Source organism: Brachyhypopomus gauderio, chromosome 1, assembly GCF_052324685.1.
Source record: "Brachyhypopomus gauderio isolate BG-103 chromosome 1, BGAUD_0.2, whole genome shotgun sequence".
Lineage (NCBI taxonomy): Eukaryota > Metazoa > Chordata > Actinopteri > Gymnotiformes > Hypopomidae > Brachyhypopomus > Brachyhypopomus gauderio.
The window spans coordinates 51,267,386-51,293,290 of NC_135211.1; the positions used below are offsets into that span (position 1 = coordinate 51,267,386).

Genomic DNA, 25,905 nt, shown 5'->3' on the forward strand with positions numbered 1-25,905 from the left:
GCAAAATGGAAAACCTTTATTACAACAAAAGCAGTAGCAGAGTACATCAAGGTGTTACAGATTCAGTGGAGCTAGACTGAACACTCAACAATAAAAGAGCACACCATATATACGTTTGAAAGTACCACCTTCCACCTAAGCTCCTCCAGGGAAGGATGTGATGTCAATTGCGTTTGACAATTGCTACTGCGGTTTCAACTATAGTGAGTCTCATGTATGGAATATATTTTCAGTAATAAAAACAAAAAACACATTTTCATGGGTTGTATGCCTCAATAAAGTATCATCTCACAAATCCCAACCTGAGGCACATCACAGATGCAGTCATTCCATGTATTTACTCCAATAATTTTTGGTCCTTTCTTAAAGCCAGTCATGGCACAGTCCTCGTTGCCTCCATATTGATTGGGTTCCCCTTCCCACCAGAACCTGAAAGCACACAAAAGATTACATTATAGTCACTCTCTCAGTCTCTCTCTCTTCCAGAGCTGCTGACTGAGACAATGACAAACTGGATCAAAACCAGAGTTTAATCTCTTACCCAGTTGTTATTCTCCTTAGATACATTTAGACAGAATTATATATTTCACCCTGTCAGTCCAGATAGTAAGGTATTTAAGGCATTTCTCTACATTTCTATTTGCTTAGACACAATAACCTCTTGGTTAACACTGGTTTAACTGTGAATTTTTGGTAAACGTTAATCAATGAGTAAATAAATTGATCAATAATTGTTATTCATTAAATCAGTCATTGTAGCAAATTATTGGTTATTGTCCCAATCAAAAGTATCAGGACAATGCACATGCTAGGAATTCTAACTTCAGATTATGAGACTGATATTAATTAACTGCAACACACTTTTGGCCCATTTCCACTAGGGCCTGCTTGGCGCGGTACGGTTCGATTCGCCACGTTCGATTCGCCACGGTTTGTGAGTGTTTCCATTAGTACCAGGTCCCGGTTTGCCGGTCCCTTCGGGTACTTTTTTCGTACCTACTCGCTCGAGGTTCTAACCGTGCCGAAGCGGTACAGTTCTGTGACGTGGAGGAACAGCATGACACTGATTGGCCAGGGAGTGTCGTCACAGGTTGCGTCACAGGAGAGCGAGTCCTCCGCTATGCTATCTCCGCCATTTTTAAAACCCAAGGAACGAAGTCTGTTCCCTGGTCAAACGCCGAGGTACAAACCTTTCTGTTAATAATCAGCGATCAAAAAATCCAGGGCGAACTGGACGGGGCCACTAGAAATGTAAACGTTTTTAGCGAGGTTTCCGCGCTAATGGCCACTCATGGATACCAGCGGTCCGTTCAGCAGTGCCGGTCGGTCCAAGCTAAAAAAGCTTAAAAGCGAAAACCGGGCGGTGAAGGACCATAACGGACGCAGCGGAGCAAACCGCAAAGACTGGAAGTGGTTCCAGCAAATGGATACCATATACGGTCAACGGCCAGCCAGTAACCGAAGAGAAAACGTGCTGGACACGACAATGTCGGTGCTGGAGGCCACGGAGAATGGTGAGTGTATTGTGATTTCACAGTTTTACTACTAGGCTCGTAAAAGATGTAATATGAAAGTAATATGAATGCATCTATTGTAAATGCAGGAATTTAGAGCTGTGTTTGTAGTTAATGTTACCACCACAGTCACTACTGTACAATAGCTAGCTCTTAGCCTTGCTAGTTGCTATTTAGCTGTAGCCATAAACAAAGCATGAGCAGCGATGACGTGCTACACATTTTGTGCAGTTACGCTATATTGTTGTTGCTTTCACGGGAATGCTTGTGTTTAATATTTGTTATTTTTTACGTTCAAGATTCCCCTTCCACTGACGAGGCAAGCGGAGTTGGCGGAAAATGTTTCCTTCAACCGGGCTTTCCTCGGGGTGCTTGGCGAACTTGTGAACACCATGCGAGACAGACGACAGTAAAAGCACACAAAATGTTGCTTGTAGTACTATAAATATTTATTTCATATAAAGCTATACGTTATTTTTTAGGTAATTTGCTTTTTGCACTTTTTTTAACTATAACTATATTATTTACATAGGTTGTACTTTAAATATCTATATTTCATAATAAAGTTTGATTTCATTTGATTGTATGACTGATGCTTTTTATGCAGGGTGTGTTCAGCCTGTATGAGTAATACCAAATTATTATCAATAATTAGAGCAACCACATACAATAATGAAGATAAAGATAAATAAGATACAATAATGGTATGTGTTAAGGGGCATTGACCGGTGTTGTGGTCGCATACAAATGATGTCACGACACTACAACCCGCGCACCAACAGCGACTCCACCCACATTGTGATGGTCCACCATTGTAATGGAAACACAACGCGACCGTACCGTTCTGTTGCGAATCGATCCGTATCGAACCGTACCGCACCAAGCAGGCCCTAGTGGAAATGCGCCATTTGCTACTGTGCCGGGCTAGAGAATTGCAAAAAAAGAGGAAGCAATCACGCCAGTCTCAGGAACAGGGAGAATTTAATGGATGAAGTAAACATCACAAAAATCTATGACATAATCCAAATTAAGGAAGCGATAGGTTAACACTAGAAGCGCCAAAGCTCCGGTCATTTGACCGCTGTGACGTCTACTAGAAGCGCCGCCTCTGGTCGACCTAATTATACCTAGAAGCGCCGAGCACCGGTCACTTGACCGCAGCAGCACAAAAAATAATAATATCTTTGCACTGGATCCAATTTCAGAACCCTCCTTTCATGACTTTTCCCAGAATTGTCCTTTTAATAAACGTATTTTTACATTGTTAAAAGAAACCCTGCACATGCTAGTTTCAATCGATTTCGCTCGTATCTCTGTAATATTGTCGTCGTCGCCTACACTTCAAGACTGTGATTCTCTTTTCTGCCAGCGGGTGTCGCAAAGATTCGTATGTCATTTAATATTTAGTATAACTAAATAAAGATCAATAGTTTTCAAAACTAAATTATTCAAAGTTCAAACTGATTATTGTGTAAAGACAAAACGGAATTCGTCCGTTGAATGAAAGTGAAAGTGTTTCACTTTCCAAAGTCTTAAAATATATACTTTATTTATTAATATTATTTAATATATACTATATATAAGTTTACATCAATGGTTTTCAAACCGTGAGAGCGTCTTGCTTTGCCTAATAAATGCTTTAGTAGTTTGCAGGAATTCTGCGAATGGTAATTAGCCTACTTATCAAGTCAATATCTCAAAGAAATGATCTCTCGGGTATAATCCCTCTTCGCCAGGGCTAGCTGTTAGATACATACATTATGTATGGCTGCTTTTGACACACTGGCATTACAAAAGAATTAAGCAGAATGCAAGTTACATATGTAAATGCATACCTTTGCGAGCGAAACTGAGATGATGGCATGGGCGGTGCTGTTATGAACACTATTCACAATAGCATTCATGAGGCAACGTGAGCTATAAATTCGTCGGGACGCGGCTACACAGTTTGAGTGAAAACTCTGCTTGGGCGATCGAACAGCAACACAGTTTGCTTGAAAGCTCGGTTTTGGCGTTTGAACAGCAACATAGTTTGCGTGACTCCTCGGTTTGGGCGTTTGAACAGCAACACAGTTTGCTTGAAAGCTCGGTTTGGGTGATCGAACAGCAACACAGTTTGCTTGAAAGCTCGGTTTGGGTGATCGAACAGCAACACAGTTTGCTTGAAAGCTCGGTTTGTGTGATCGAACAGCAACACAGTTTGCGTGACTCCTCGTTTGAAAGGTTGCATAGTGCATTATAAAAATGGCACAGAGAATCATGTACACCCCAAAGCAAGTGCTGGACATGCTGTGCAATATTGATGAGATGGAATCGGAGGGCGAACAATGTGAGGTGTCGGATGGAGAGGGCGAAAGTGAAATGGATCTGAATCTTGAATCTGATTCAGAATCGGACTCTGAAACTGAGTGTGGTGGTGACTCATTTCAGGCCAAAGACGGTACGGTGTGGTTTGAAACTGCTGGCAAACCTCGGGGTAGAGCACAAGAGTGCAATATTGTGAGAGAAACCCCAGGGCCTACGTGTTATGCCAAGGACAAAATTAAAAGTCCACTGACCAGCTTACTGTGTTTGATTGACACAGAAATGTGGGGCGCAATTCTGAAATACACAGAGGCAGAGGCTGAACGAAATAATGCTCAGTTCAAACTAACAGCTGACGAATTGAAAGCATTTGTGGGTCTCGTTTATTTGAGAGGTATAACAGCTGGTAAAAGCATGAAACTTGATGAATACTGGTCTGCTGACTTAGGAAATCCCATTTTCAAAGAGACAATGTCTAGACAGACATTCAGAGATATCATGCGCTATCTGCGCTTTGATGACAAGAGCACAAGGGCTGCCCGCCTTGCGACTGATAAATTTGCTATGATCTCGGAGATATTTGATAAATTTGTGAAAAACAGTATTGCTTCTTACACGCCCGGTGAGAACATAACTGTTGATGAGCAACTGTTCCCAACTAAAGCTCGCTGTCGTTTCACTCAGTACATGGCCAATAAACCCGATAAATTTGGGATTAAGTTCTGGGTGGCCGCTGATGTTGAAACAAAATATATGTTGAACGCCATTCCCTATCTAGGAAAAGATGAAAGCAGGCCGGCTGGTCAACGGTTGTCTGAAAATATTGTGTTGCGTTTGATGGAGCCTTTCGCGGGTAAAGGAAGAAATGTAACGACTGACAATTTCTTCACTTCATTGGCACTTGCAAACACCCTTTTGGCGAACAAAACCACTATTGTTGGTACGATGAATAAAATGAGACGTGAGATGCCCCCATGTACACAGGCACAGTCTGAAAGATTTTCCACCAAGGTGTTGCGGGCTGGAAAAATAACTCTAACGATTTACCAGGCAAAACCTAAAAAAAATGTATGCATCCTGAGCTCAATGCATCAGACAGTTTCAATTGATAATGGCGCAAAGAAACTGCCTGAAACTGTTTCATATTACAACACGACTAAATGTGGCGTTGATGTTATGGATCAAATGGCACGACTGTATTCGGTGAAGGGAGGCACCCGTCGTTGGCCTGTCGCGGTTTTCTACAACCTCCTAGACCTGGCTGCAATAAATGCACATATATTGTTCAAACAGTGCATGAACGTTAACCTGAGCAGACGAAGGTTTATTCTCGAGTTGGTAAAGGAGCTGTGTGCACAGCAGAAAATGGCGAAAGCGGCTAGGGCAGTTGCACAAAAGCGAATTTTACCTGAAGCTCCTTGCCCGCCCTCAAAAAGAAAACAATGCCAAGTCGGCAGATGTTCAGGGAACAAAACGTATGACATCTGCCAGACATGTAAGCGACTGGTCTGTGGCAAATGTGCAAAGACTGCACCTAAGCTGTGTTTTGAATGTTGAGTTGTGTGAAGCTGACACACAAATCAAAACAAAGGGAACTTAATTTGAGGTGGTGAACGAAACTTATGCAATATACGCTAGAGATGGGATGCACCCGTTGTTGGCCTGTAGCTGTGTTCTACAACCTCCAAAACCTGGCTGTAATTAATAAATATTGTTCAAACAGTGCATGAACATTAACCACAGCGGTGGAGGTTTATTCTCAAGTTCACAATTCACTACATAAATGTAACTTAATTTGAGGTGGGGAACGAAACTTATTCAATATACGCTAAAGAGAGACGGGATGCACCCGTTGTTGGCCTGTAGCTGTGTTCTACAACCTCCAAAACCTGGCTGTAATTAATAAATATTGTTCAAACAGTGCATGAACATTAACCACAGCGGTGGAGGTTTATTCTCAAGTTCACAATTCACTACATAAATGGAACTTAATTTGAGGTGGGGAACGAAACTTATGCAATATACGATACATGTAAATCACCGAATGGTGATAACGCTCGGTGATAACACGGTCGTTAGGACGTGGGATCACACATCGGCTATTCACCGATCAAACACTTCATTTGAAACGGCAACACAATACGGCAAGATAAAAAAGTGAACATTAGAGAGGACAGAGGCAACTATATTCGTGAAGCCATCCGTATCATTTTAATAATTTTGCGTTTTGTTACGCAAAGGTACATAGCCTACCTTTTATAATGATATTTTTGTAATTATTTTGCCTATTTATGCTTTTTGTTCTTTGTCTAACACAAAACATTATAGACATTTATTTGTAGATTTGTTATGTTCACCATAGCCTACAATTCACTAACATACACAACTTTTAGGCATTAAAACTTGAAATGGCGTAACATTGAGTATACAAACAAACTTGCTTTAGCTCGGTCTACGGGCTTCACTTTGCTACTCTGAGTATCTAACAAGCTTTTTGTGGATGTGGGGGTGGAAGGCTGCAGCGCAGTCTGTTTCATTAGCAAGACAAAAGACGTGAACGCTTCACAGTGGGGGTGCGGGCCAGTGGGTTAGTGGTGTGGCGAACGTACATGATAATATAGTGACATATATGCCAACAGAATAACACACAGACAAATAAGCAAACTATTACACTAACCAAGCAAACTATTACACTAACAAAGAAACAAAACTGAAACTATATTTTGCATTTACGTTTTCGCACAAACCAGGAAATGCAATATGAAACTAAACAAAACTGACAATGGGAAAGCTACTGAGAACAAGGTCACAAGGCACTGATTCTAAAAGGTTTAGTCACATTAATTTGTTAACATATTGACGTTACGTGCAAATGTCACCATTACGAATATTTTGTTTGGGCGGCTCATTCTTCCTTTTGTGCAAAACGCCATCTAGCGTTAATTATGTGTCAGTACCAGCTCCACCGTGTAAAGACTCAGCGGTCTTTTGACCGCCCGAGGCGCGCTTTAAGTAGGTGAAAACAACACGGCGCTAGTAGGAGGTGGTGAAATCGGTCAGATGACCGGCCCTCCGCGCTTCTAGGTATAAGTATGTAAATGAGGCGCGGCGCTTCTAGTGTTAAACATGTCCAGAACTATGACCGTTTGTTGGGAGGGTGCAAATCAGACTAAAACAAAGCTTTTCCACTCAGAGAAGCAGTGACAGAGTGAGTTATTTTTGAATGTTTCGGTAACACTTTACAATACGGTTCCTTAATTAATGTTTAAGTACCTATTAACTAAGCAATAGATAATGGAGAATTGTCGTCATAGTTTTACCTTAATTATTCTTCACTATAATAAACTACTAAGTTATGTCACATGTAAGTAATTAATAAGTAGTCTTCATCAATTTTCGTAACTACTTACTTTCGGTTCCTTAATTAATGTATTAGCTAAGCAACAAGTAATAGAGAATTATCATCATATTTTTCATTAATTACTTTTCACTTCACTGTTAGTTCACATTTAAGTAATTAATAAGTTGTCTTCATCTATTTTTGTAACTACTCACTTAATCAGTCCTTCATTAATAAGTAGTCTTTGTGTGCATGTGCGCTGGTTTGGGTACGCCCCTGTTTGAATGTCTAGCGATGTCTAGACAATCGCCTTTGTAAGTTCTCTCACCAATCTCTAGTCTCGTTGCACACGTTATGTATTATTGTTAACATTGTCATGAGTGTTGTGTTGTTAGTTTTCGTCACTGCTTTAAACGCATCCTTACATACAGGCTACACTTTACTATTATACACTGCACACTATAACACGTCCTCATTGTAATTACAGGTCATTACAATGAGGAGTACTTAGTGTTAAGGAAACCGTACTGGGGTGGGTTTCCCGAAACGTTCTTAGCGCTAAGTACTTCGTAACCTCGTAAACTACCTTCGTAATGAGGTTACTTAGCGCTAAGAACGTTTCAGGATACTCACCACTGTTAAGTAAATACGTGATTACTTATTCTGAAGTTACTTACTGTGACGTTGCGAGCAGGCAGGATACCGAGATGGGAGCAGCGTTTAAAGCAGTGATGAAAATGAACAACACAACACTCATGACAAAGGTCGAACAACAACTGATGAAGGACATGCACAGGACACACACTTACATATCTCAACAATAATACCCAAACCAGCGCACATGCACACAAAGACACGCTGGAGTGACAAGTACATAAGCATTAATGAAGGACTGATTAAGTGAGTAGTTACAAAAATAGATAAAGACAACATATTCATTACTTATATGTGAACTAACAGTGAAGTGAAGAGTAATTAATGAAAACTATGATGATAATTCTCTATTACTTGTTGCTTAGCTAATACGTTAATTAAGGAACCGAAAGTAAGTAGTTACGAAAATTGATGAAGACTACTTATTAATTACTTACATGTGACCTAACATAGTAGTTTATTATAGTGAAGAGTAATTCAGGTAAAACTATGACGATAATTCTCCATTACCTATTGCTTAGTTAATAAGTATTTAAACATTAATTAAGGAACCATATTGTAAAGTGTTACCAATGTTTCTCCCCCACCCCCACACACGCATGACCAAATTAGTAGTTATTATTGAAATAGCCATTAGGAAAGTTGGCACCATGAAACCTTTGGACTCATTATTAGGGATATATGTGCATATATAGTAAACAAAACCTTACAAATGTCTGTATTGTTGTCTTATTGTCACGGACCCCACCCCTCCCGACAGCTCCCGACCCCACCCCTTTGGGCGTGTGTTTATGTCGTCTGCATCTAGTCGTCTGCGTCTGTGTATCTTTGTGGGTGTGGTTGTGTCTTCGGGAGTGTGATTATCAGTCTCACTTGTGGCTCGTCTCTCGTCATCACTCGGGGTTTATGTGGTTTGTCTATTTAATGTGCGCTCGCACAGTGTCCCGTGCTCATCTTTGTCTGAGTCTCACACGTGAGTGTATTTGTTATATGTGCGCGGTCTGCGCTATTTGTCGTGTGTCTCAATAAACGTGACATTGCTGTGTTGCGCTGAACTTCGTGCCTCGTCATTCTGCCCGCACCCAGCGTTACAGAAAGACAAGCTGAAACAGTAAAAATGCCAGGATGTTCATCCCATGCCAAGAAGGGGAAGAGGGCGAGTCGACATCATCACCCCTCTTCCCCTGTGCGACGCCACGATGCTCCCGCGACAGAAGCGGAGCTCAAGCAGGACCCAGTATGTTCGGCCCTGCTGCGGTATGCACGGGAAGCAAAGGAGGAGTCGAAAGCGGAGCATTACCGCCAGGCTGCCCAGCGAGCTTGGCGATTCGGATTCGGCTCCCCGACAAGGGACTCCTCTCCCCTGGCAGACAGGGGTTTCCCACTACGTCATCTCCACGTCCCCCGGAGGACCCGTTGGTGGTGGATGCGAGGATGGTGGGCGTGACACCTCCCGAGGGAAAGTTTGTAAGCGAGGACTTGGGAGAGAAAGAGACAGAAGATGGAGCCAGCTACTCCCCGTCAGTGCACTCTGCCCCCACGGAGTACTACGGGGATGACGTGAGTCCCTCTCTGTCTGTATACTCTGCTCCAATGGAGTACTATGGGGATGACGTGAGTCCTCTTCCGTCTGTATACTTTGCTCCGACAGAGTGCTATGGAGAAGACGTGAGCCCCCCTCCATCCTTGTGCTCCGCTCCTTCGGAATACGAGGAAAAAGAGGTGAGCCCGCCCCCTTCTGAGTGCTCAGTCCCTCCTACTACGAAGAGGAACCAAGCCCTTCTCCGTCCGAATACTCTGCCCTTGGTGAGGGGCTCTGTCACGGTACAGCTCCCGACCCCACCCCTTTGGGCGTGTGTTTGTCATCTGCATCTAGTCATCTGCGTCTGTGTATCTTCGTGGGTGTGGTTGTGTCAGAGTGTGATCATCAGTCTCACCTGTGGCTCGTCTCTCGTCATCACTTGGGGTTTATGTGGTTCGTCTATTTAATATGTGTTCTCGCAGTGTTCTGTGCTCGTCTTTGTCTGAGTCTCACACGTGAGTGTGTTTGTTATATGTGCGCGGTCTGCGCTATTTGTCGTGTGTCTCAATTAGGGCTGCCAGTAACGACTATTTTTCTATCGATTCAACTATTATCGATTGGTCGACTAGTCTAAACAATTAATTTTCTGCAGAACAAAAAACAAAGAAACTGGCTCTCTTGTAAATTACATATATTCCGACAACATAATACAGAACAAAAAATGTAAAACAGCTTTATAGTGCAAAATGTTAGTGCAAAACTTTACTCTCCAGCATAGTAAACATAAAAAAGAGGGCTTATTCAGTGATGTAACTTGAAATTCCACATTTCCTTTATCAAATTCAAGCTTTTTTATATTAAACGGTCTCTTCAGCATAGAGAACAAACAAAAAAGAGTACTTAAGTCGACTGTGCAACTGCTACCAAATCATTGCCTTTTCTGGTGGCCCATCTTCCAGAGCAGCCATGCTGATTGTGCTTCTGTTTAAGGTGTTCGTGCATCGCCCTGGTGCTGTCATTATATGTCATTAAAGATTTGCATAGTGTACAAATAACCATTTTTATTCAGCCAATTTCAAGTAACACCATACTTTGGATGCTTTTGGTCTTTGTAGACAAGGAGTCGGCAACCTTTGAGACATGGAGTGCCAACCAACATTTCTAGTCCACGTGTGGGCATGGACTGGATGTCTCGTTTCCTATGTTCTTCTTGCTCCCATGTCCTGTCCCTGGTTTTTGTTGGTTCCTGTCCCTGTGGTTGTGTCTGTTCAAGTCCGTGTTCCTGTGTCTGTTTCCTGTGGTGTCATCTCTGTCCCTGTCCCTGTGTCTGTTCCCCAAGTAGTGACCCACTTTGTGCCCGTGCCTGTCTCTGTTGTTCATAGCGTCTTTGCCTCAGTGTTTGCCTCTGCCCTGTCCCCTGGCCCTACTCCCGTGTCTGTTTCCGGTCCTGTCCTGTCCAGCCCTGCTCCTGTGCCTGGCCCTGGCCCTGTCCAGTCTACTTGTGTCCCCTGTCGTGTCCAGTCCCAGCCCAGCTCCTGGCCAGTCTCCGGTTCTCCTCTCTCTGTCCTGCCTCAGTCTCCTTGTCCTGCCTTGCCCGGTCCTGTACCCTCGGTCGGTCCCATGGTGTCCTGTCCAGTGTCCGCTATCCCTGTCCCTCGCCGTGTACCGTGGTTCCCTGTCCTGTCCCAGTCTGGTTCCCTGTGCTGTCTGCCCTTGCGTGCCCCGGAGTGGCACACTTTGAGGGGGGGTTCTGTCACATAGGGCTACGCTCCCTCTCCTAGCTGTGACTCCGGTTTCCGTGTCTGTGTTGTTCCGTGCTCCTGGATCCCGCCCTGTTCGTCTTTTTCTATGGTTGCCCCTCGTCTGCCACGCCCGTGTCATCATTGTTATCACCTGTGTCTAGTCCAGTCCTGTGTATTTATAGTCCCTGAGTCTCCCATGTCATTGTCTGATATTTTGTACATTTCTGTTTGTTGCCATTGCCGCTGTTTGTGAGTTCGCTCGTTTGTGTTTCCCGTCTTTCATGTGTTTTTGCCTGTCCTTCCCTAGTTATCCTTCCCTGCTTATGGAATTCCATTCAATAAATCTCGCTCTCCTCAACGCTTGTGTCCGCCATCCTGTTCTGCCCCTGTTTTTGAGGGGTGTTTCTTCATACTACTACATATCGTATCGGACAAAACTGCAAAGAACATGGCGCGGCAAGTTTAAACGCCTCCGCCGTTCACGCGAGGTGTGCGGAGTCGCGCGCTACGGTCACTCGCGAAAGTATAATCCATAATAAATAATCAAAGATTTTTTATTATAATTTTTTGCTGATGCTGGTCCAGTGATTATGCCTCGGCGAGCAGTGGCACGCATGCCATAGGTTTGCCGAACCCTGCTGTAGACTTTTGCGAAGCTCCTTTGGCTCCGCTGCAGCCGGCATATTTTTTTCAAGTGGCGCTGACCAATGACTGGAGACTCTGATGTCACGCGTTGAGGAAAAACATTTCTTTGAACGGACACATTTTAGAAATTGAAATGGAACATTAATAAACATAAAAAAAAAAAACCAAAACCGATGCGTCAACTTAAAATATTGAAGTCGACGTATTTTCAGTGTCGACGTCATCGACTGTATCGACCAATCGCGGCAGCCCTAGTCTCAATAAACGTGACGTTACTGTGTAGTGCTGAACTTCGTGCCTCGTCATTCCACCCGCACCCAGCGTTACACTTATTTGAATGAAACACCAGGTACAAGTCATTTTTTGCATTTTTTAAAAATGCTGTTTTGGCCATCTGTTTCAGATTTATGTATAATTTCCCATTCAAGCATATTGGAGCTCAGTCTGCAGAGATGGCTGGTGTCTAAGGATGTGAGTTGTCTCTAAAGACTTGGTTCAAGTCAGTGGTCTCTTACCCAGTGGACAGTGGTGTTCCATCCAACCATTTCCAGGATCCCTCTATGTCTATGTCAGTCAACCCAATCCAAGCCTCAGAATCAGGGAAAGTTTTATTGATGAACTCCTGAGATTGAGGAAATAAAGCATGAATTTAAAATGTTAAAGGAGTGCACTTTTCTCTGAAAACCTTGTGTACTGCAATTCTGACTATATATCTAGCCAACTGTCTGTACATGTATATATACATTCTGAGGTAGGATTTCCATACAAATTCAATCTTTATTATTATTTTTACTTTTAAAAAAATTATACTTTTATTATTTACTTTAAATTATACTTTTCTGATAGTGTTTTGTTTCTTTATTATTCCGTCTCTCTCACCTGTTCCTCTCTGCTGTTTATGATCACCAGGTCTGCTCCTCTCTTTCTGCAATCCTGTCTGGTCTCACTCCAGCTCTTCTTATCCATAATGTTGTAATAAATGCTGACGTTGAAATATCTCCATCCTTGTGCTGAGCATTTAATCAAAACACAGTGGCATACTGTCAGGAATGGGAATCACGCCCGTGACCGCCAGAGGGCGCCGTCACCGGAATATTGACCTGCACACCTGACTCTAATCAGCTACTCACCACACCCTACATAAGGACTCTTCTCTCAACACAATACAACAGTGCAAAGTATTGCCTCCCTGTGTTGCATACCAAGCCAAGTTACTACATACTCTTGTCAGTTATCCTGGTTACTGATGCTTGCTCTGCCCTTTTTGATATTCTCCTGCTTGCCTAGCCCTTTCCGTACCTGCTGCTCTTAGTCTGTTCTGGTTTTTGACTCTCTGCCTGGTTTTTGACTCTCCCTTTTTGCCTTGCCCTTTTGTGCTGCTGCCTGCCTTCCCTACGGGGTCTGCTTATTGCTTCTGTATATTAAAATCAACGTATATTACACCTGCGTATGGATCCCTCTCTACCCTCTATCCTGCAGAAAACGAATATCATGAATTGCTATGAAGTGTCTGATGGGAAAAGAGGTCACCCTACATAAACACAAATCAGTGTTGTGAGGACTTCTAAATTACTGACATTGTTGTGGAGGCCCAATGAAGTGACAGACAGTAACGCATAACGCATTGCGGAGCTAGGAGGTGGACACAAACGCTGAGGAGAGCGAGATTTAATAAGGGCGTACTCACACTAGGCACGGTTTGCTCGTTCCATGCTAGGGCCCAGTTATCCCCCCTCCCCACTCCCCCTCTGGCCTGCACTCACACTGCACGCTTACGTCATCACAACGCGACTTTATTTGGAAAAAAAAAGTGCGCTCGCACAACACTATTGCGTTCCCAATTCTCTTTTTATTGTATTTTTGGAGTCGTTTTAGGAGTGTAGAAACACGGTGCAAGCACAGATTTATCGATCATTTAACAAAAATAACAAAAATCTTGGCGTTCTTGTGTGTTGTATCCAGTTGTTTCTGTATACTTTCGTTCGCCCAAATTTCCAGTAAACACTGAACTTCTGCCACACACCACAACAATCCCTTTGCCGCCATAACTGTTTAACGTGAGCGTCGCATCACTGACGTCATGTTTGAGTTCTGGCAAAATGAACCAATCACACGAGGCACCAAGCGGGCCCGGGCACAGATAGCGCTCACACTAGAAGCGAACCGAGCCCGAGTCCAAGAGAATCGTGCCCTGGCTGACCTATTCAAGCGGGCCCAGGCACGGATAACTAGGCCGGATCACAGACCCTAGTGTGAGTACACCCTAAGGGGAATTCCATAATCAAGGTCAAAATTACAGGCAGGGGTCATAATGGGTGAGCCATCCAAGCTAGACAAGTAAATAGGCATACTAACACAAGAACTAAACAAAATGTGCCATATTAGAAATGTGCCATATTTTGTCAATTGTGATTTTTACACCCCAATCGAAATTTGTCCTCCGCTTTTAACCCATCTGTGCAGTCAGAACACACACACACACACACTAGTGATTACTAGGGGGCTGTGGATCACACGTGCCCAGAGCGGTGGGCAGTCATGGCCTGGTGGTAGGGAACTGGTCTTGTGACCAGGGGGTTGTGGGTTCGATTCCCAAACCTGAGGCCATGACTGAGGTGCCCCTGAGCAAGGCCCTTAACCCTCAATTGCTCACTTGTATGAAAAAAATGAGATAAAAATGTAAGTCGCTCTGGATAAGGACGTCTGCCAAATTCCGTAAATGTAACTGTAAATAACAAACTGACCGCAACAAACCTATACAGACTAGGGGAACACATGACTATAAATACACAGAACTAAACTAGACACAGGTGAAGACACTGACGACACAGGTGTGGCAGACAGGGAAACCATGGGAACAGACAAGCAGGGAACAACACAGACACGAGGAGCAGGGAAGTGACAGCAAGAGAAGGGGGCGTAGCCCTACGTGACAGGAGGTTTCACTGACAGATTATAGTTGCCAAAGAACAAGGTAAGATGACACCCAGCTGTGCAATGCCGGCAAAGACGAGTCATAACCAGAAAATTAACCGTCTGTTTGCCCCTTAAAAGCATGAAGTAAAAAAACGCCCCCACCCCCGCCCCCACCTGTCAAGTGGACCTTTTGTTTTTCTAGCCATGTGTCTATGTTTATGCATAATACCCGATGTTAATATTCTATTACACTCCCTTTATGGTAGTACTGTGTAATGCAATGTGGTTTTGTCAAATTCTCATTACAACCAGCATCACCATAGGGTAGAACTACTCACAACAAAATGTACGGTGTTGAGTTATTGTGCTAATGTTGTGTTCAGTGGCAGTGTGAAACTCTGGAGTGAGTTGTGTGGAGAACTGAAATATAGTACAGTGGTGATTACCAAAAAAGAGACTTTGCATACACACATATTTGTTATTATTATTATTATTATTATTATTAATATTAGTTAAATTATTTCATGTTAAATAAAACCTGTGGGAGCACTCTGGACATGTCAAGTGTACCATACAGTTACTAGGTCATTAGTATTAGTGCAGTAAACCAATTAAAACAATTATCTGATGTTAATACTGATTTTTTTTTCACAACTAATTTTTTTACCTAAATAATGATCTACCTTCTTTTTAAGCTTTCTTTTGTCATTATATCTCCACTTCTTTGCTGGCATAAACAGGAGACAACGGGCAGGAGACAAGGCTGCCGCATTTGTCTCCCAACATGTGGCACATCTGGATTCACGCCTTAATCATTACTTACTTGTTTAAGATCGCTGCTGGATTTTTAACCACATGTGGGCAGATCCAAGGCACTCGGCACGGAGGACTGAATAAATGATGTTAGGGGGTGTGGTTAATATTGATATACACTGCTCAAAAAAAATAAAGGGAACACTTAAACAACACAATATAACTCCAAGTCAACCACACTTCTGAGAAACCAACCTGTTCAGTTAGGAAGCAACACTGATTGTGAATCAATTTCACCTGCTGTTGTGCAAATGGAATAGACAACAGGTGGAAATGAGAGGCAATTAGCAAGACCCCCCCCTATAAAGGAGTGGTTCTGCAGGTGGGGACCACAGACCACTTCCCAGTACCTATGCTTTCTGGCTGATGTTTTAGTCACTTTTGAATGTTGGTGGTCCTTTCACACTCATGAGACGGACTCTACAACCCACACAAGTGGCTCAGGTAGTGCAGCTCATCCAGGATGGCACATCAATGCGAGCTGTGGCAAGAAGGTTTGCTGTGTCTGTCAGCGTAGTGTCCAGAGGCTGGAGGCGCTACCAGGAGACAGGCCAGGACACCAGGAGACGTGGAGGAGGCCGTAGGAGGGCAACAACCCAGCAGCAGGACCGCTACCTCCGCCTTTGTGCAAGAAGGAGCAGGAGGAGCACTGCCAGAGCCCTGCAAAATGACCTCCAGCAGGCCACAAATGTGCATGTGTCTGCACAAACGGTTAGAAACCGACTCCATGAGGATGCTATGAGGGCCTGACGTCCACAGATGGGGGTTTTGCTCACAGCCCAACACCATGCAGGACGCTTGGCATTCGCCAGAGAACACCAGGATTGGCAAATTCGCCACTGGCGCCTTGTGCTCTTCACAGATGAAAGCAGGTTCACACTGAGCACGTGACAGTCTGGAGACGCTGTGGAGAGCGATCTGCTGCCTGCAACATCCTTTGGCAGTGGGTCAGTAATGGTGTGGGCTGGCATTTCTTTGGAGGTCCGCACAGCCCTCCATGTGCTCACCAGAGGTAGCCTGACTGCCATTAGGTACGAGATGAGATCCTCAGACCCCTTGTGAGACCATATGCTGGTGCGGTTGGCCCTGGGTTCCTCCTAATGCAGGACAATGCTAGACCTCATGTGGCTGGAGTGTGTCAGCAGTTCCTGCAAGATGAAGGCATTGAAGCTATGGACTGGCCCCCACGTTCCCCAGAACTGAATCTGATTGAGCACATCTGGGACATCATGTCTCGCTCCATCCACCAACGTCACATTGCACCAAAGCATTGGATGCTTTAGTCCAGGTCTGGGAGGAGAGCCCTCAGGAGACCATCCGCCACCTCATCAGGAGCATGCCCAGGCGTTGTAGGGAGGTCATACAGGCACGTGGAGGCCACACACAATACTGAGCCTCATTTTGACTTGTTTTGAGGACATTACATCAAAGTTGGATCAGCCTGTAGTGTGTTTTTCCACTTTAATTTTGTGTGTGGCTCCAAATCCAGGCCTCCATTGGTTAATACATTTAATTTCCATTGATGATTTTTGTGTGATTTTGTTGTCAGCACATTCAACTTTGTACAGAACAAAGTATTCAATGAGAATATTTCATTCATTCAGATCTAGGATGTGTTATTTGAGTGTTCCCTTTATTTTTTTGAGCAGTGTATTATATTGTATATTATATATATTAATTATACACTGTAAAAAAAAAAAGTGTAAAAAAACGGTAATTTTCTGGAAATGGGGGCGCCAGAAAATTACTGTAAAAAAACAGATAAGTACTGTAAATTTAAAAACATACATAAACTGTAAAAAAACGGCAATTTTCTGGCGCCCCTGTTTCTAGAAAATTACCGTTTTTTTACAGTTTATGTAAAAAAACAGATAAGTACTGTAAATTTAAAAACATACATAAACTGTAAAAAAACGGTGATTATAACACTTAACATGCAACACTGTCATTTTACAGGAAATATTCCTAAAATTGAATGTGGTCTTTACTCTAGTTCACATTCAATTATATCAATATTGCCGTGTGGTGTAGGAAGGAAAGGTAGCAAACAGATCCACCGCAGCACAAGGCTTTTTTAATTCAAACTGCCTCAACAACATAATCACGCCAGACCCCACGATCACGCAGATGAGACTTAATTTAGACACAAAACATGAGAGAACGGCAATAACACGACAACACTACACAAACATGGCATAGAATAATTCACACAGTACAACTACATAAATTGATGAAGGGGGACTTAAACCAAGTAATGCACATAATCAAGTACACAATTAATCAACACATGCATAGACATCACATTAACAGTGAACGATACCGGAGTCGCAGGGACTCATGGGAAGTAGCGCCGTCCCCCATTGGACCGACGCTTCAATATAAAAATATATATAACATTAATAGTTAAAATGAGCCATAAACTCCGAACCGTCAGAACACACATTTCAACGCTACGGTTATAGTTAAACTATGATCGGACAGGAATGCCAGACACATGTTCTAGCGCTATATGAACCGATAAAAATATATTACGCGTTAACTAAATAAGTTACATGCACTGAAAGCTGACAACGTTGCAAATACTCATTTGAAGAAACACTGATTTCAAAACTCATACATTTGGGCTGCAGCGGGGTGATAACGAAAGGTTCTTCAAACAATATGCACAACCAGAACAACTTTTCATGCACACTGTGCAGTGGTCCGATTCAAACAGGCCCCACCCCTACCAATCATAAACTTAACATATTCAGTTATCTTTACTTAACATGATCATTGCAATGCCTATTTCAGCTCAATAATGATAACAACTAGTTTTATTTAGTAATGGCAATATTTTTTACGAAACATGAAATAATAATTAATGATTACTAAAATAATGTAACGTGGCTTGCGCCACGGAGCGAGAGGACGGACACAAGTGCTGAGAAGAGCGAGATTTATTCAGGGGAATACCGTAATCATCGTCGGATAGCCAGGCAGGGTCGATAACAGGAGGGCAGTCCGTAAAACAGGCAAAGACAGGCATCACAAGACAGGGGGCACGGAAAACAGGAGAAACACGAAACGGTCAGGCACAGAGAACAGCGGTGGGATAAACACGATCACAAATCAATTCAAAATACCGGACCAAGGACAAGGGAGACTCAGGGGCTTTTATACACAGACTAAACTAGGGACAGGTGATGACAATGACACAGGGGCGTGGTAACAAACGAGGGATTCATAAAACTAACGAGCAGGGCGGGACAAACGGGCAAGAACACAGACACGAGGGAACCCAGAGTGACAGCTAGGAGAGGGGGCGTAGCCGCACGTGACAAATAATTTATTAAAACCTAATCCGGGTTTACAGTGTAGATACAGTGATACAGATACAGTGCATATTTAATAGTGGATTGAAAATGAGATGGATCTGGAACGCCTTAACTCTTTATGTATGTTATAAATATAAAAATAAATCACAGTCAAGAACATTTTACTTTTTACTCACTTTTATAACATGAAAATCACATATTTAACATGTCAAAACTTAAATTAAAACATGCATCAATGTTGTCTTGTAATATTTCCTTGAAATTAATTCCAGAAGATTCTATTACTTTGTCTCAATAAGATTAATCAATATTACTTTCTTTTTACAGTTTGTTTAGTTAAAATTATTATCTAAGAATTGTTAAAAAACAGATTTATAATGTATTTAATTTATACAGATTTTTCTTGTTAAATCACATGACATTTTTAAATAAACAGTTTGTTCTGGTAATTGTAATACACTTTCCCTGTCATTTTAAAATACAGGAAAAAACTGTAAAATTTATTGGGAAAAACCTGTAAAAAAAACTGTTATATATATATTATATAATATGTATTGTATATTGAAACTTCTAGCTCAGTTTTTCAGTTTTTTTGCAAGCGCCACTCAGCTATCCTGCAACATTTTGGACTTCATCATCTGTGTCAATAAACACATCCAGCAGTACAATGAACTGATAGTTCACACCACCCCCCCCCCCCCCCCCCCCGTCTACCTATAAGTGGCTGCATGTACATAACAAAGGATGGCCTAATGGGATGCGATTGTCCACAGAATTGCCCACCTGGCCAGGTAGAATAAGTGTGGAATGAAAATGCTGGGAGTCCTAGTGTTGAGTTGTAATCAGCAACTTACAAAATGTCACGTAGGGCTATGCCCCGCTCTTCTAGCTGTCACTTCGGGTTCCTGCTCCTTGTGTCTGTGTTGTTCCCTGCGTGTCTGTCTCCATGGTTTCCCCCATCTGCCACGACCATGTCGCCATTGTCTTCCTCTGTGTCCAGTTTAGTTCGGTGTATTAGTCCCTGTGTTTCCCTAGCCTGTTTGTTCTTTTTGTGGATTATTTCTGTCATCGCTGTTCTGGTATTTTCCATCTCTGTTGTTTTACTATCACTTCTTGTTTCCCTGCCTTGTTCGTATCATTCTGTGTTCGTTATGCCTTTGTATTTGTCTTATCTGGATGGCTCTCCGGTTAGTACTCCTGCCTGCCCTTTTGACCACGATTATGGAGTTCCCCTTATTAACACTAGAAGTCCCTGAAATTTTAACCACCCCCCTGAAGTCCCAAAAGAGGGTCCAAAGAACCTTAGTCCAAACTGACACCTCTGGTGGCTCCAATTAACATCCATTCATTTGCAAAAGTGCCCATTGCCTGAGGAATCAGCAGGGGGGAGAAGAGCTGAACTTGCCTTCAGTGTTATGTAAATGAGGCGTGTGTCAGGTATGGGTGGTTGCTGCTGAAAGCTTGCACCTCCTTGGCTGCCATATGAGACTGTGCAAGATCTCTTGCAAGAAGTCTCCTCATCTACAGAACCATATGTTTGAGATTTGATTTGTGAAAGGTTGAAATAATGTGAAATTGACACAAACATAATATTTGAATTATAATGGCATATAAGTGGCATATTGATTAGTCAAAATGGCTCTGATATTTTTAACCTTATTTTAAGTAGTTTTGTCTTTTGAAAAACTGCTAATAGGTAAAAATGTTTTTACATCAATGTATACAAAAAACCCTCAGCTACTTGAAATAGAATAATATTATTGAGCAATTTTAACTTCAAGATCAAGATTTCGCATGTGTGTGTCTTCCAAATACAGCCATAACCAGCAAACAAAAATAGGAAATTTAGGAAATCTTACCAAAAGAGATATCACTACTACAGATTTTCACTACTCTTTGAAAACTAACAATGTGTTGTGTGTGACGTTTGTGACCCTAGGCTTGAAAATTGCTTCATATGGGCTTTTCAAACCTTTTTTTGGCCCACCTCCACCCTTTCACCTTTGGAGGACAACTTTGTTTTCATGTAAGGATCAAAAGAAAACAATTCTGTATAATACAGTACAATAGTGATAAAAACAATTGGGGTTAGGTGAACCATACAGGACAGGAGAGAAAAGAGGGGGGGAGAAACTAAAAAGGGAAAAGACAGAAGAGCAGAAAAAACAGCTCAAATGATTCACCAACTGCTGCTACTAAATGAAGAGCAGAAAGTAAGACATACAGCACAAATGACTGATGTATGTGTGTGTGAGTGTGTGTGTTTATGTAAGTGCAACATAGGATAAATGTACAGAATGTACTTATTAGCAAGGCCCCAGAGGCCAGAGGCAGGCAGAGAAAGACCAGGGAACCCCACCCGCCCACGGCCCCTCCAGGATCATGTCCAAAGCCTGCTGTGTACTGGAAACCTTTGCTATCCTTGCTTCTCAGTCAACAGAGTAAGTGAAATGTGTGGTGACATGAATTTTCATCCACATGTAGGTGGCTACAGTCATCTTTCTCTTTATTATAAAACTGACAGACATTATTTGAACTATAATTCCAAAACATCTCAAGTCTGCTCCTTTGTACTAATTTTGGATTTTTTTCTCACTGCAAAAGGTGACATGATTATTGGTCAAAATAGCTAAAGTTCAGATTTCTCTGAAAGGGTCTTTTCTTCTACGTCTGAGTCAATGGATCAACATAGCTCACACTATCACCCATCCCCCCGTCTACCTAGAAGTGGCTGCATGACAAAGGATGGCCTCATGGCCTCATGATCCAAAATACCTCAGCACTGGCTTTTGGCAGGCTCAGGTAGAAATGTAGTAATGTTAGTAATGTTTTTCTTCTAAAAAAGATAAGTGGGTTCAAAATAACAATTTTGAAAAAAATTACCAAATTAATTGTGTTGATCCACCTCAAAAAAGGTCATGCAAAAGTCTGTAAGCTGGTCCTGAGTGTGTCTGCCCATCCCCCAGCTGCATTGTTGTGCAGGGGACATGCATAATGTGAGAGAGGCAGTCAGAGGGCCTGGCTGAGAGCAGAAGCTACAGAGGACATGATGTAAGTTTAGAAATATATACAATAAAGTTGAAATGTTCTCAACAGAGCACTCACATACAATTATCCACTCTGTCTGCCACTCCCTCATTTGGGGAGAAACCTACACTATTGTGGCTATTCCCTACTTTAGACAATTTAGACAATTTTTAATCATGGAGGGGTCTGAAATTTCTATCTTAGGTGCATGTCCTCACTGTATTGGAATATTTTATTGTCTGAGTGAAAGAGAAACAAAATGGGGTCACTAAAGTGGGAATAGCCACAATACTGTAGCTTTCTCCCCAAATGAGGGACTGGCAGACTGGGTAGATAGTTGTATGTGAATGCTCTGATGAGAACACTCATGAACAATTGTGCAAATGTGAGATGTGTGGACTGCTACAGATACACGTGTGGCAAATGTACCAGGGAGATACCCTGGCAGTGCCAGGCATGTTCTGACAGACTGCTGAGTGACTGCTAAAGTGCTAGTCACACAAGAAGGACATGCCACACACACACACACACACACACACACACACACACACACACACACACACACACACACAGCCCTGCACTGCAGCCTATTGTAAATATGTGTGAAATTGTTTTATTCCTTGTATTTTTTGTATAATTTTATGGCAATAATAAAAAGCATGGAACATAAAAAAGCATGGAAACATAACAGTTGTTCTTTTGTATGTTTCTCATGCTGAAATTTCAGTCCTCCTGACTTAGACACAAATGCTTCTGGTCATTACTCACATGTACCTGGCTATAAAATTTCTAATTTTCTATTTAAAATATAAAAAAATAATTTATTGTTTGTGCTTTGTTGCTCAGATAAAACTAAACTAAATACAATATATATAACCTTTATATTATAAAATACAATAAACTGAATAGAACTAACTAGAAACTAAATGGCCAAACTCAATGAAAAACAACAATTAGTTGTGAGCTGAAGCATGCCCCCTCCTGTGGTGCGCCAGTAATGGCCTTATTTACAGAACAAAAGTGCCTGCTTACAGCTGATAATAGGGTGTTAGCTAAAATCCTTCAGTTCTCTCGACCCTTCTCTGGGTTCCGATAGTAGAAGTGTTGAAAGACCCTTCTCTGGGACTTCTAGTGTTAAATCAATAACACAGGTCAACAAAAAAAAAAAAATTACTGGTGTCCAAAATATTTTAATGAATTTGGGGTATTTGTGGGGTGCTGATTCTGAATATGCTATCAGTTTTGCCAGATTGGCTCAAGTTTTTGAGATTTCTGGTATCTTATTTATAGCACTTGTTGGTAAATGCGACGCATCATCTCATTAATTTCTTGGGATTAGTACTTGAACTGAGCAGTTCTCAATATAGTTTTTTGTTAATTAGTGTTCTAAAAGTTTGTTCATAGCTTGATTTTTGCACTAACTTTATGTTGTTGTCTGTTTTCCAGTGAAAAGCATGAACTCATCAAGAAGAAGTTATCTTAACGATCCAGACACATTCTGTTACATTTGTGGTGAATATACACTGCAAAAACATAGAAGAAACATAACAGACTTCATAAAAAAAGTGTATTTGGCCTATTTTAAATAAAATAAAATAAAAAAGTTAATGCGCGTGTAGCAAATTACGTCTTTTTTTTTACACATTTCACGAAAAATCTCAAAAACTTAAGCCAATCTGGAAAAACTGATGACATATTCAGAATCAGCACCCCAAAGTTACCCTAAATTCGTTGAAATATCTTTGGCCCCAAAAATGCTGTTAGTTGCAGTGAGGAAAATAAATACATTCATGGATACTTTTTGTTGTTTAGGCAAAGCTAAAATATGAATTCAATACCCCCAAAATCGTGATTAAGGATTTGTAATACTTTTTAAGGGTTTAAATTTTTCCTAAATTGATTTCTCAACTTTTAATACTTTTTAAGACCACACGGACACCCTGTACAACCACAAAATAAATGAAATTTCAGATGCTTAATACTGTAATAGTCTGCAATTGATCACTTACCCATTTCAGAAAGTAGTGTTTCTCTCTCTTTCTTTAGCTGGTCTCTCTCTGCAGTGAACTTGACCCACAACACTATGATGACAGTCAGCAGGAGAACACACAGCAGCACCAGACACACTGCAGTCAGTCTGGAACATCTGCTCCCTGTGGTGTTGATTTGTAAAACAAGAAAATATTTTTTTAAATAAAGATATAAATATCAAGTAATCAATTAACATACAACTTTACACATAATAATCTGCGAGGATCAGTACACCACATGAATTTCAGACCAGTGTGGTCAGTGTGGAGTTCTCTGTTACTTGGTATTTATATATAGTACTTTCATATAAACTCTGGTAGGTACTGAATTTTTCAATTTGTCTCAGGGTTTTGATTTTACACCAAACCATCACATAATCTATTGCCCATTGCCTTATATATATGATCATTTTCATTGATAGTAAGATGATTATAATATGTGTCTTCGTGCATGGATGTGTGTCTGTGTGTTGGCCACACTCCCTTGTTGTGTCCCGTTAGTGTTCAGTCTTCACCAGTATCTTTATGTCACATCCTTTATGTGCTACACCTGTGTCTTGTTTGCTTCTTGTCTTGTATGTTGTCTGTCTTTGACCTTCCTTCCGTGTCTCCATCGAGATCACTATTTGTTATTTGTGCAAGTTGTTGTGCCAGCAACCTCACCTCCATATCCTGCTTAACCTACAAGATGAGAACACTTTACTCTGGCTTTTTAAATTTTCTGTTACATCTCCTTGTTGTGAAGAACTGTGTTAACTACCCTGACAATACGGAAATTTCCAAAAAGCAAAGAGGACAGTGTGTGGGAAGAATTGAACCCGCATATTATATATTATATATATTAATAATATATATATAATATATAATAATATAGTATATAATAATATATCATACTGAAAACAATGAAACCATTCATTCAACCACATACATTTATGATATGTCAATAAGTATATGATTAAATATATCATGGGCGGCATGGTGGTGTGGTGGTTAGCGCTCTGTGTGGAGTTTGCATGTTCTCCCTGTACCTGTGTGGGTTTCCTCCCACAGTCTAAAGACGTGCGTGTTAGGTTGATTGATTACTCTAAATTGCCCGTAGGTGTGTGTGTTGGCCATGCGGTGGACTGGCGACCTGCCCATGGTGTACCCTGCCTTCGCCCGGAGATGCTGGGATTGGCTCCAGCCCCCCCGTGACCCTGACTAGTGGGATTAAGCGGTTCAGATAATGGATGGATGGATTAAATATATCATATAAAAAAACTTGTTTAATAAGCTTGGGAAACATTTTTAATAAGAACAGTTTAGGGATAGATTACGGATAGGCATTATCTAAAACACTATACAGAACAATACAGTTATAAAGACATGCATATGATGCAGAGAGAGAAAGCTTAAGAGTATACTGACCTGTATTGAGTACTGACCTTAAGTGTGTACTGACCTGAGGATTTTTTTGGGGGTTTTCTGGTCCTGTGAGTATCCAGCTTATTCTGATTCTTGTCTTCTGAATAATATATTTTGTCTTCAGTATCTTCTATATTTTCATAAATATTATTACTATTTTCCATTGTTCTCTCTTCGGGAATCTGATCTTAGAGAGAAATGTAAATCAGTCCACACAAAATGCTGAAATATAGCCCACTATACTAATATATATTTGTCCCTGTTAGTCTGAACTCTCACTTCCTCCTTTACTAAAGTTACATCATGGGTGTCTGCTTGCTAAAGATAATGTGAAATTAGGCTGTGACCTGTTGAAGTCATTAAAAAGAGAATTCAACTATCTGACCATGTCGTCTGTAAACTCTTCAGAAAATAAAAACAAACAAATGAGGCCAGAATATCGCAGGACCACATACAGCACAACAGAGAACCAAATGTGTCACATGCAGGAATTTAATCTCTGCCTTTCCAGCACTCAAATGCACACACTCTAGTTTTGAGATGAATTGTACCAGTAAGCTAAGACAAACATTAATGTTTTTGTTATATATTCCACTTAAATTCTACTTGAGAGGAACCAAGACTCAAATGTTGGACCCATTCTCCTTCAGGCTCACTAACAGCATGACATCAGGTGT

At 41.6% G+C, this 25,905-nt stretch overlaps 1 protein-coding gene across 1 annotated transcript; it reads right to left on the reverse strand.

Moving 5' to 3' along the window:
- On the reverse strand, positions 1-25,431 carry LOC143524958 (C-type lectin domain family 4 member E-like). The gene is made up of 5 exons (XM_077018357.1): positions 25,266-25,431; positions 23,804-23,947; positions 12,601-12,731; positions 12,237-12,343; positions 1-429 (listed from the first exon to the last, which is right to left on the reverse strand). The coding sequence occupies exons 1-5, from the start codon at positions 25,390-25,392 to the stop codon at positions 273-275; spliced, it is 666 nt and encodes a 221-aa protein (XP_076874472.1). The 5' UTR covers positions 25,393-25,431; the 3' UTR covers positions 1-272.
- Between the last annotated feature and the right edge of the window lie 474 nt (positions 25,432-25,905).